General features: G+C 39.7%; 1 protein-coding gene across 4 annotated transcripts in view; it reads right to left on the bottom strand.

The window, feature by feature from the left end:
- The window catches only part of mtor (mechanistic target of rapamycin kinase), a 344,442-nt gene that overhangs the window by 312,126 nt on the left and 18,687 nt on the right, over nt 1–13,629 (bottom strand). For all 4 annotated transcript variants that reach the window (XM_067394176.1, XM_067394175.1, XM_067394174.1 and 1 more), the window contains one exon: nt 3,243–3,518. In XM_067394176.1, coding sequence (XP_067250277.1) covers nt 3,243–3,518 — 276 coding nt within the window. The remainder of the gene's footprint in view (nt 1–3,242; nt 3,519–13,629) is intronic.

The following is a 13,629-nucleotide window of genomic DNA, read 5'->3' as shown; positions in this document are numbered from 1 at the left end:
GAGCACTCTGGAGAAGGTTTACGTCCAGGATAAGTCCCTGTACTTGGCCGCATTCATCTTTCCCTCGATTGCAACCAGTCGTCCTGTCCCTGCAGCTAAAAAAAAACACCCCCACAGCATGATCCTGCCACCACCATGCTTCACTGTTGGGACTGTATTGGACAGGTGATGAGCAGTGCCTGGTTTTCTCCACACATACCGCTGAGAATTAAGGCCAAAAAGTTATATCTTGGTCTCATCAGACCAGAGAATCTTATTTCTCACCATCTTGGAGTCCTTCAGGTGTTTTTTAGCAAACTCCATGCGGGCTTTCATGTGTCTTGCACTGAGGAAAGGCTTCCGTCGGGCCACTCTGCCATAAAGCCCCGACTGGTGTAGGACTGCAGTGATGGTTGACTTTCTACAACTTTCTCCCATCTCCCAACTGCATCTCTGGAGCTCAGCCACAGTGATCTTTCGGTTCTTCTTTACCTCTCTCACCAAGGCTCTTCTCCCCCGATAGCTCAGTTTGGCCGGACGGCCAGCTTTAGGAAGGGTTCTGGTCATCCCAAACGTCTTCCATTTAAGGATTATGGAGGCCACTGTGCGCTTAGGAAACTTAAGTGCAGCAGAAATTTTTTTGTAATCTTGCCACAATTTTGTCTCTGAGCTCTTTAGGCAGTTCCTTTGACCTCATGATTCTTATTTGCTCTGACATGCACTGTGAGCTGTAAGGTCTTATATAGACAGATGTGTGGCTTTCCTAATCAAGTCCTATCAGTATAATCAAACACAGCTGGACTCAAATGAAGGTGTAGAACCATCTCAAGGATGATCAGAAGAAATGGACATCACCTGAGTTAAATATATGAGTGTCACAGCAAAGGGTCTGAATACTTAGGACCATGTGATATTTCAGTTTTGCTTTTTTAATAAATCTGCAAAAATGTCAACAATTCTGTGTTTTTCTGTCAGTACGGGGTGCTGTGTGTACATTAATGAGGAAAAAAATGAACAAATGATTTTAGCAAATGGCTGCAATATAACAAAGAGTGAAAAATTTAAGGGGGTCTGAATACTTTCCGTACCCACTGTGTCCCTGTACTTGGCCGCATTCATCTTTCCCTCGATTGCAACCAGTCGTCCTGTCCCTGCAGCTAAAAAAAAACACCCCCACAGCATGATCCTGCCACCACCACATATATATATATATATATATATATATATATATATATATATATATATATATATATATATATATATATATATATAGGTAGGGCTGGGTACCAAACTCGATACTTTTTAGGTATCGATCGAATTGCCTCGGTACTATCGAGTATCGAAAACTGTCTTGTCATTCGGTACCAAATTTCGATACCTCAGAATGGAGCCGGGGAGAGGGGGCGGAGAAATGCTTTCGCTGTCTTGTTGATGAGCAAGTAACGTTGCACTACACTGTTATTTATATCTAAATATATAAAACTATGTGCGCGAGAGAGACCCTATGTGTGAGAGGGCGAGTGAATCAATGGTTTCATTTTCAGTTTATCTCCGAATTGGACGGGTGAGAAACTGCTGTTTATGTGAGCAGCCGGTTCACTACAGATACTGTTAACAGAAAACAGAAGTGTCGCACTGCCTGCAGAAACAGTTTTTTAGACTAGTTATGGAGGGACGATACACATCAGCGTTCGTCCCTCAAGTCTATGGAAACACGTGACCGGTTCGTGACAGGCTCTAGTTCGCCTGCACGAGCACAGGCTCTGGCTCCAGAACGCGAACAATTCTGCTGAAAAAGGGGTATCGGCATCCTCCTGATACTGTCATACTGCGGATAATCCACGGGTCAGGCCAAGTAATAAAAAAATAACATTCCAATTAATTGTGTGGTGGATGAGAGATGAATCATTAATGTGTTGATTTTAATAAAGACACAGAACTCTCATTTCATGGTAAGACGCAACGAACATGCGTCACTCTTACTTCCGCTTTTTGATCTTGTTAATAATAATTACATTTTTGAAGAAGAACAACGATTGCTGAGTGATTTAAAAAGATCTGCAGTGAGCCTCACATACTGAATTTTTGCATTGAAAACTAAACTTTATTAAAACTATTTGCACTGATTTATTGTGTTGGTTAAATTTTGTTAATTTGTGCTTTTTTATTCCTTGAAGTGGCTCAGGAGATGAGTCTTTGAGTCAACAAAAAAAAGAAAAAAAAAAAGTCAACAAATTTAAAATATAAAACCAAAGATTTTTTTGAGGTAATGTAATCTTGTTAAAACAGATTTTATAAAATTGGTATCGAAAAAGGTATTGTTCAGGTATCGGTATCGAAGTCAAGGTATCGGTATCGTCTCGGTATCGAAAATTTTTTAACGATACCCAGCCCTATATATAGGACATTTTCAACTGCTGTCTCCTGAAAAAGCAGATATGCTACATATATATAGAGTTAGGTATCGAAGTCAAGGTATCGGTATTGGTATCGGTATCGATATCGAACGATACCCAGCCCTAATCTTAAGTTCAGGAAATGTTTAATTGTCCATCTGAGTAGTAAAATTAGAATGTATGACTTTAAATCAAGATAATTTACAACAACTGTGAACAACTAATGAATTATGATTTTTGTTGCAAAACGTAAGATTGTCACGATGCATTAATCTCAATTTTAACAATGAAAAATAATATACAGACAATGATGCATGTGCAACAACAATAACATGCACAGTTGTAATCCACTGTCTTAACATAATATAACTATCATAATATGGTTGGTTTGGTTTCTATTAATATCGAAGGCTATATGCTTAATGTGTAGCTCTGTTTGACACATTTTGTATTGGGGGGGTCCCTGCTTCATGTCTCTATTGGCTAAGGGGTCCTTGCCCTGAAAAACTTTGAGGACCCCTGCCTTAAAAGATAAATCTGTCAGGACTCATCCTTGACCAAGTTCCTGTATTGCCCTGTTATCACTGACTGATCTCTGGCTCTGATCTGCTCACCTTTTTGACCTCCTCTCTCTCACTGACAACTTGGACTTGGTCACTGATTCAGTTCTGAACATTACTTATAAAATAAAGTCTAAATGTCTTATTAAATAAAGACAAAAATAAGATTTTTTCTGTTAGAAAAAATATATATTATCTTCAATGCATATGCAAATGTAGACTAAATTGTAGACTGACCCAAAATAAAGAAAACATATAAAAAAGGCTGCAGTTTCTTCCTCTTCACTACAGTAATAAATACAATCACCTGGTCAAAACGCTCCTCCATCAGTTCTCTGCAGTACCGGCTCTCCACAAGCGTGCTTTTAGAGGGAACAGGTGCAGCTCCAAAACTTAGGAAGCCCTGTGGTGTGCTATATCCCAGCAGCCCCAGCAGAGCATTGGACTGCTGTGGCTGCACTGACTGAAAGCTGGTGAAGGGTGTGATATGCCGTGGCTTAGTGCTGAAACCCATCAACTCCTTACAGTACTTATCATGAACCATCTGCTGCTGCGTGATCTCCTCCATCTCTTCTCTCATACGCTTCAGGAATGAAACAACAAAAAAATAAATACAATCAAAAGATAATATAATAAAGTAAAGAAAAATAATAAAGTAAAAGCACTGAAGCAACAAATGATGCCAAAATTAGTAAAAGATCAAACAAATGAAAGATACAAAGAAACAAAAATAAACAAAGCAAGCAAAAAAGTAAAAAAAAAAAAAAAAAAAAAGTTAAACAAACAGGCAAGAAACGAACATGCAAAGAAAAAAAAGATCAACCAAATGAACAACCGAAAATGACAAAAGATAACGAAGATGACAAAAGATAAATATAACAAAAGAGCACAAACGAAAGAACAAGTAAAAACAAGCTAAACAAGAGAAAGATCAAACGAAAGAACCAAAATAACAAAGAAAAATAAGAAATCAACAAACAGGAAAAATATTTACAATAAACGAGCAAAACAATAACAAATATAGCTGCAAGCAGCAATTACGGGGCCAAGCACAAAAGCGGCACAACAAGCCAGCCAACATGGCCGTAAGCATCAGACCAACTGCAACAGTGAGCAATTAAAGACCTATTAGGATCATTTTAGTCAAAAGAGCTGAAAAATCACATATACAGTAAATAATAAAGATTTACTTGTTTATCACTTTCCACCAATAGGTGGCGCTGTGACCAAATTCATGCGGTATAGTCAGAGTGAGTAGACAATGACAACCGCAAAGTTTGGTGTCAATATGTCAAAGCATTGCAGAGATACAGCTTCAAGAGTGTGTTTTGCATCATGCCTCAAATTCATTGCTCCGGTATACGAAAACGGTTTGACTTATCAACTTGAAATCCATAACTTTTTGTCGGCATGGTCTGAAGATGATACGGTTAAATTTTGGTGAAAATAGGAGCAACGGTCTAGGAGGAGTTCGAAAAAGTAGGTTTTTAAAGAAAAACAATATGGCGGACAGGAAGTTCAGCTGACTATGGCAAATTTGATATTGATGTTCTCAGCATGACCCAAGGAATCTAAAGAGACCAGTTTCATTACAATCGGTTAATATAGTCAAAAGTTATTAGCATTTTTGTAAATTTTGTTATAACTTTTGACCACAAGGAGGCGCAGTGCCGAAACTTCTCAGGCTCCTTCAGGGCATTGTCCTGATGACCCATATCGAGTTTCGTAACGATACGCTAAAGTATACGTAAACAAAAAAAATTTAGCACAAAATTCAAAATGGCCGATGGCCAAAATGGCCAATATGGGAAAATTGGATATCATTCGACTCGGGATGAATCCCCGAATCCAACGAGACCAAACTTATGAGTTTTGGCCAAACCCATCAGAAGTTATAAGCAAAAATGACCATTTTTCATATCTCCGCACAAGTAGGTGGCGCTGCGCCGAAACACTGCATGATGCCTCAGGTCATGCTTGTGATGACATGTACCCAAGTTTGGTCTGAATAAGATAAAGCGTTGCGAAGATACAGCCTTATGTCTATTTTCGCAAGCACTACGTACAATTCGTTTGCGAGTTTTTCGAAAACGGTTTGAGGAATCGACTTGAATTCCATAACTTTTTGTCAGCATGGGCTGAAGATGATCTGATTCAATTTTCGTGAAAATCGGAGCAACGGCCTAGGAGGAGTTCGAAAAAGTAGGTTTTTCAGAAAATTAAAAATGGCGGAAAATTTTTTTTGCAATCGATTCATCCTCACCCAAGGAATCAGAGGAAAAAAGAATTCCGTTTCTAGCCCTTACGGTTCAAAAGTTATTAACATAAACATAAGCTCAACTTTGGACAGCTGGTGGCGCTAGAGGGATTGAGTTAGAGACTCCAAATTTGCTGTGGACAAAGGTAAGACTGTCCTCTAACTGTGTGCCAAATTTCATAACTTTCCCGCAAACGGTTCTATGGGCTGTCATAGACTTTCAGAGCGGAAGAAGAAGAAGAAGAAGAAGAATTAAAAAAAAAAAAAAAAAAAAAAAAAAGAACGGCAACGGATACAATAGGTGCCTACGCACCTTCGGTGCTTGGCCCCTAAATATAGCTGCAAGCAGCAATTACAGGGCTAAGCACAAAAACGGCACAAGCAGCCAGCCAACATGGCCGGGAGCATCAGACTAACTGCAACAGTGAGCAATTAAAGACCCATTAAGTTCATTTTAGGCAAAAGAGCTGAAAAATGATCAAAAATGAGGATTTACTGGTTCATCATTTTCGACCAATAGGTGGCGCTGTGTCCAAATTGTTGTGGCGTGGTCAGAGTGAGGTGACAATGACACTTGCAAAGTTTGGTGTCAATATGTCAAAGCATTGAAAATCGGAGTAACAGCCTAGGAGGAGTTAGAAAAAGTAGGTTTTTCAGAAAATTCAAAATGGCGGAAAAATTTTCATGACGGAAAATGACATCATAGGGTACACTCAATTCGTCTTGACCCAATCAGAGGAATCAGAGGAAAAAAGAATTTTGTTTCTAACCCTTACGGTTCAAAAGTTATTAACATAAACATGAGTGCAACTTTGGACAGCTGGTAGCGCTAGAGGGATTGAGTTAGAGACTCCAAATTTGCTATGGACACAGTTCACACTGTCCTCTAACTGTGTGCCAAATTTCACAACTTTTTACCATACGGTTCTATGGGCTGCCATAGACTCAAGAGCTGAAGAAGAAGAAGAAGAATCTAAAATAAAAATAAAAAGAACGCCAACAGATACAATAGGTGCATCCGCACCTTCGGTGCTTGGCCCCTAAAAAGAACGCCAACAGATACGATAGGTGCCTCCGCACCTTCGGTGCTTGGCCCCTAATAATAAAGAGAAAGAACGCCAATGATTACAATAGGTGTCTACACACCTTCGGTGCTTGGCCCCAAATAATAATAATAAACAGAGCAATTCCAATAGGGTCCTCACACCATTGGTGCTCGGGCCCTAAATATAGCTGCAAGCAGCAATTACGGGGCCAAGCAAAAAGCGGCAGAACAAGCCAGCCAATATGGCTGGGAGCATCAGACCAACTGCAACAGTGAGCAATTAAAGACCTATTAAGATCATTTTAGGCAAAAGAGCTGAAAAAATGATATATACAGTCAATTATAAAGATTTACTGGTTTATCACTTTTGACCAATAGGTGGCGCTGTGACCAAATTAATGTGGTATGGTCAGAGTGAGGTGACAATGACACTCGCTAAGGATATGACTCCCGTGAAAATAAGTCAACCAGATTAAAAGTTATAAGCATATGAAAAAAAAAAACTAGGTTTATACAGCCATGAGTCCAAATTGGGTGCTCTACGTTAAATTAATGTGTGTGTTATTTGAGAATGGTTTGATTTACCGAAAAGCTTTGGATAACTTTTTGCCAGAATGGACTGAAGATGATCTGATTTGATTTTCATGACAATCAAATGAAGTGTCTAGGAAGAGTTCGAAAAAGCAGGTTTTTCGCAAAATTCAACAAGCATGTCTGGTATCGTTGGACTCAGCAGGGATTCAGGAGTCTAAGGACATGACTCTTTTGAAAATAAGTTGACCACAGTCAAAGTGATAAGCATTTGAATATTTGATTTTACCACTAGGTGGCGCTGGTGCGAAACTTCTCAGGCACCTTCAGGGAATCATGCTGATGACCCATACAGAGTTTTGTGACGATACGCTTATGCGTTCATAAAATACAGCATTTTAGCACAATATTCAAAATGGCAGACGGCCAAAATGGCCGACATGGGAATATCGGATAGTATTCGACTCGGCATGATGCCCTGAATCTAACAAAGTTATGATTTTTGGACAAAACCCATCAGAAGTTATAATCAAAAATAGCAATTTTTCGTATCTCTGGACCAGTAGGTGGCGCTGCACTGAAACGCTGCAAGTTGCCTCAAGTCATGCTTGTGATGACATGTACCCAGTTTGGTCTGAATACGATAAAGCGTTGTGGAGATATAGCCTCAAGTCTGATTTTGCGAGCTTTTCGTTGAATTCATTTGTGAAGTTTTCGAGAACGGATTATTATATCAAAAAGCTTTTGATAACTTTTTGTCAGCATGGTCTCAAGATGATCTGGTTAAATTTTCGTGAAAATTGGAGCAATGGCCTAGGAGGAGTTTGAAAAAGTAGGTTTTTCGAATAATTCAAAATTTGTTTTTCAAATCAATTCAATTTCAATTCAAATTTTCATGACGGAAAATGACGTCATATAGTGCATCTGAATCGTCATGAGCCAAGGAATCAGAGGAAAAAAATTTGTTTCTAGCCCATATGGTTCAAAAGTTATTAGCATAAACAGAAGTGCAACTTTGGACAGGTGGTGGCGCTAGAGAGATTGAGTTAGAGACTCCAAATTTGCTATGGACAAATGTCAGATTGTCCTCTAACTGTGTGTCAAATTTCACAACTTTCCCACAAGCGGTTCTATGGGCTGCCATAGACCTCAAGAGCGGAAGAAGAATAATAATAATAAATATAGCTGCAAGCAGCAATTACGGGGCAAGCACAAAAATGGCACAAGAAGCAAGCCAACATGGCTGGGAGCATCAGACCAACAGCAGTAGTGAGCAATTAGAAAAAAAGTTATTAGCATTTTTGTCAATTTTGTTATATCTTTTGACCACAAGGTGGCGCTGGTTCGAAACTTTTTGGTGAAACCAATTTTGGTGAAAATTGGAGCAACGGTCTAGGAGGAGTTCGAAAAAGTAGGTTTTTGAAGAAAAACAATATGGCGGACAGGAAGTTTAGCTGACTATAGCAAATGTGATATCTATGTTCTCAGCATGACCCAAGGAATCTACTGAGACCAGTTTCATTACAATTGGTGAATACAGTCAAAAGTTATTAGCATTTTTGTAAATTTTGTTATAACTTTTGACCACAAGGTGGCGCTGTGCCGAAACTTCTCAGGCTCCTTCAGGGCATTGTGCTGATGACCCATACCAAGTTTTGTAAAGATACGTTAATGCGTTCGTAAAATACAGCATTTTAGCACAAAATTCAAAATGGCCGACGGCCAAAATGGCCGATATGGGAAAATTGGATATCATTCGACTCGGCATGATTCCCCGAATCCAATGAGACCAAATTTATGATTTTTGGACAAACCCATCAGAAGTTATAAGCAAAAATACCCATTTTTCATATCTCCGCACCAGTAGGTGGCACTGCGCCGAAACACTGCATGGTACCTCAGGTCATGCTTGTGATGACATGTACCAAGTTTGGTCTGAATACGATAAAGCGTTGCGGAGATACAGCCTTACTTCTGTTTTCGCAAGCACTACGTACAATTCGTTCGTGAGTTTTTCGAAAACGGTTTGAGGAATCAACTTGAATTCCATAACTTTTTGTCAGCATGGTCTGAAGATGATCTAGTTCAATTTTGGTGATAATCGGAGTAACGGTCTAGGAGCAGTTCGAAAAAGTAGGTTTTTCAGAAAAATCAAAATGGCGGGAAAATTTTCATGACGGAAAATGACGTCATAGGGTGCATTCGAATCGGCATGAGCGAAGGAATCAGAGGAGAATTTTGTTTCTAGCCCTTACGGTTCAAAAGTTATTAGCATAAACAGAAGTGCAAATTTGGACAGCTGGTGGCGCTAAAGGGATTGAGTTAGAGACACCAAATTGGCTATGGACACAGTTCAGACTGTCCTCTATCAGTGTGCCAAATTTCATAACTTTTTACCATATGGTTCTATGGGTTGCCATAGACTTCAAGAGCGGAAGAATAATAATAATAAATATAGCTGCAAGCAGCAATTACGGGGCCAAGCACAAAAACGGCACAAGAAGCCAGCCAACATGGCCGTGAGCATCAGACCAACAGCAGCAGTGAGCAATTAGAAAAAAAAGTTATTAGCATTTTTGTCAAGTTTGTTATAACTTTTGAGCACGAGGTGGCGCTGGTCCGAAACTTCTCAGGCTGCTTCAGGGCATTGTCCTGATGACCCATACCAAATTAATGAATTTTGGTCAAACCCATCAGAAGTTATAAGCAAAAATAGCCATTTTTCATATCTCCACTCCAGTAGGTGGCGCTGCGCCGAAACAGAGTATGCTGCCTCAGGTCATGCTTGTGATGACACGTACCAAGTTTGGAAATTTGGCACCTTCGGTGCTTGGCCCCTAATAAGCGTACGGAACGCCAACAATAACAATAGGTGCCTAAGCACCTTCGGTGCTTGGCCCCTAAAAAAAAGAAATCTAACGGATACAATAGGTGCCTCCGCACCTTCGGTGCTTGGCCCCTAATAAGAAAAAAAAAGAAATCTAACCGATACAATAGGTGCCTCCGCACCTTCGGTGCTTGGCCCCAAATAAGAAAACTAACGGAAACAATAGGTGCCTCCGCACCTTCGGTGCTTGGCCCCTAAATATAGCTGCAAGCAGCAATTACGGGGCCAAGCACAAAAACGGCACAAGAAACCAGCCAACACGGCTGGGAGCATCAGACCAACTGCAACAGTGAACAATTAAAGACGTATTAAGATCATTTTAGGCATAAGAGCTGAAAAATTATCAAAAATGAGGATTTACTGGTTCATAACTTTCGACCAATAGGTGGCGCTGTGTCCAAATTGTTGTGGTATGGTCAGAGTGAGGTGACAATGACACTTCCAAAGTTTGGTGTCAATATGTCAAAGCACTGAAGAGATACAGCTTCAAGAGTCATTTTTGAATCATGCCTCAAATTCTTTGCTCTGGTATACAAAAACGGTTTGACATATGGACTTGAAATCCATAACTTTTTGTCGGCATGGTCTGAAGATGACACGGTTCAATTTTGGTGAAAATCGGAGCAACGGTCTAGGAGGAGTTCGAAAAAGTAGGTTTTTAAAGAAAAACAATATGGCGGACAGGACGTTTAGCTGACTATGGCAAATTTGATATCTATGTTCTCAGCATAACCCAAGGAATCTACAGAGACCAGTTTCATTACAATTGGTTAATATAGACAAAAGTTATTAGCATTTTTGTAAATTTTGTTATAACGTTTGACCACGAGGTGGCGCTGGTCCGAAACTTCTCAGGCTCCTTCAGGGCATTGTCCTGATGAACCATACCAAATTTATGAATTTTGGTCAAACTCATCAGAAGTTATGAGCAAAATAACAATTTTTCATATCTCCACTCCAGTAGGTGGCGCTGCACCGAAACACTGTATAATGCCTCAGGTCATGCTTGTGATGACATGTACCAAGTTTGGTCTAAATATGTCAAAGCATTGTAGAGATACAGCTTCAAGGGTAATTTTTGCATCACATCTCAAATTCTTTGCTCCGGTATACGAAAACGGTTTGACTTATCGACTTGAAATCCATAACTTTTTGTCGGCATGGTCTGAAGATGACACGGTTCAATTTTGGTGAAAATTGGAGCAACGGTCTAGGAGGAGTTCGAAAAAGTAGGTTTTTGAAGAAAAACAATATGGCGGACAGGAAGTTTAGCTGACTTTAGCAAATGTGATATTTATGTTCTCAGCATGACCCAAGGAATCTACTGAGACCAGTTTCATTACAATTGGTGAATACAGTCAAAAGTTATTAGCATTTTTGTAAATTTTGTTATAACTTTTGACCACAAGGTGGCGCTGTGCCGAAACTTCTCAGGCTCCTTCAGGGCATTGTGCTGATGACCCATACCAAGTTTTGTAAAGATACATTAATGCGTTCGTAAAATACAGCATTTTAGCACAAAATTCAAAATGGCCGACGGCCAAAATGGCCGATATGGGAAAATTGGATATCATTCGACTCGGCATGATTCCCCGAATCCAACGAGACCAAATTTATGATTTTTGGACAAACCCATCAGAAGTTATAAGCAAAAATACCTATTTTTCATATCTCCGCACCGGTAGGTGGCGCTGCGCCGAAACACTGCATGGTACCTCAGGTCATGCTTGTGATGACATGTACCAAGTTTGGTCTGAATACGATAAAGCGTTGCGGAGATACAGCCTTACTTCTGTTTTCGCAAGCACTACGTACAATTCGTTCGTGAGTTTTTCGAAAACGGTTTGAGGAATCAACTTGAATTCCATAACTTTTTGTCAGCATGGTCTGAAGATGCTTTGATTCAATTTTCATGAAAATCGGAGTAACAGCCTAGGAGGAGTTCGAAAAAGTAAGTTTTTCAGAAAATTCAAAATGGCGGAAAAATTTTCATGACGGAAAATGACGTCATAGGATGCGATCGATTCGTCTTGACCCAAGGAATCAGAGGAAAAAGAAAGAATTTTGTTTCTAGCCCTTATGGTTCAAAAGTTATTAACATAAACATAAGTGCAACTTTGGACAGCTGGTGGCGCTAGAGGGATTGAGATAGAGACTCCAAATTTGCTGTGGACAAAGGTCAGACTGTCCTCTAACTGTGTGCCAAATTTCACAACTTTCCCGCAAGCGGTTCTATGGGTTGCCATAGACTTCAAGAGCGGAAGAAGAAGAAGAAGAAGAAGAAAAAAAAAAAAAAAAGAAAAAAAAAGAACGCCAACAATAACAATAGGTGCCTCCGAACCTTCGGTGCTTGGCCCCTAAAAATAAAAAAAAAGAACGCCAACGGATACAATAGGTGCCTCCGCTCCTTCGGTGCTTGGCCCCTAATAAGAAGAAAACGATATATACAGTCAATAATAAAGATTTACTGGTTTATCACTTTCGACCAATAGGTGGCGCTGTGACCAAAAGAATGTGGTATGGTCAGAGTGAGGTGACAATGACACTCGCTAAGGATATGACTCCCGTAAAAATAAGTCAACCAGATCAAAAGTTATAAGCATATGAAAAAAAAAAAAAAAATGGTGGCGCTGGTTTGGAACTACTCAGACTCCTTCAGGGCCTTGTGCTGATGACCCATACAGAGTTTCGTAACGATACGCTAATGCGTTCATAAAATACAGCATTTTAAAACAAAATTCAAAATGGCCGACATGGGAAATTTGGATATTATTCGACTCGGCATGATGCCCCGAATCGAAAAAGACCAACTTTATGATTTTTGGACAAACCTATCTGAAGCTATAAGCAAAAATAATGGCTATTTTGGCTTTTTTGTATCTCCAGACCAGTAGGTGGCATTATGACAAAACTCAGCATGTAGGCTCTGGTCTTGCTTGGGATGATATGTATGAAGTTTGGTCTAAATATGATAAATCATTGCAGAGATACAGCCATGAGTCCAAATTGGGTGCTCTATGTTAAACTGATTTGCGTGTTATTTAAGAAAGGTTGAGTTTATCAAAAAGCTTTTGATAACTTTTTGCCACAATGGACTGAAGATGATCTGATTTAATTTTCATGACAATCAAATAAAGCGTCTAGGACGAGTTCGAAAAAACAGGTTTTTCGCAAAATTCAACATGGTGGACAAACCATAAGTCGAAACCTAGCATGTTTGGTATCGTTGGACTCAGCAGGGTTTCAGGAGTCTAAGGATATGACTCTTTTGAAAATAAGTCAACCACAGTCAAAGTGATCAGCATTTGAATATCTGATTTTACCACTACGTGGCGCTGGTGCGAAACTTCTCAGGCACCTTCAAGGCTTTGTGCTGATGACCTATCCCGAGTTTTGTGATGATACACTCATGCGTTCATAAAATACAGCATTTTAGCACAAAATTCAAAATGGCAGACGGCCAAAATGGCTGATATGGTAATAATGGTTATCATTCGACTCGGCATGATGCCTTGAATCTAACAAGACCAAAGTAATGATTTTTGGACAAACCATTCAGAAGTTATTAGTCAAAATAGCCATTTTTCGTATCTCTGTACCAGTAGGTGGCACTGTGCCGAAACACTGCATGTTGCCTCAAGTCATGCTTGTGATGACATGTACGAAGTTTGGTCAGAATACGATTAATCGTTTTGGAGATATAGCCTCAGTTGTGATTTTGCGAGCTTTTGGTCGAATTTATTTGTGCCCTATTCGAGAACGGATCGATCTTTCAAACAGCTTTTGAGAACATTTTGCAGTCATGGTCTGAAGATGATCTGGTTCAATTTTCATGATAATCAGAGCAACGGCCTAGGAGGAGTTCGAAAAAGTAGGTTTTTCGGAAAAATCAAAATGGCGGGAAAATTTTCATGATGGAAAATGACGTCATAGGGTGCATTCACACCTTCGGTGCTTGGCCCCTAATAAAAATA

This window comes from Chanodichthys erythropterus, chromosome 9 (genome assembly GCF_024489055.1).
Source record: "Chanodichthys erythropterus isolate Z2021 chromosome 9, ASM2448905v1, whole genome shotgun sequence".
Classification (NCBI taxonomy): domain Eukaryota; kingdom Metazoa; phylum Chordata; class Actinopteri; order Cypriniformes; family Xenocyprididae; genus Chanodichthys; species Chanodichthys erythropterus.
The sequence above is the reverse complement of the archived record's forward strand: the minus strand, read 5'-3'. Positions and strand labels throughout refer to the sequence as shown.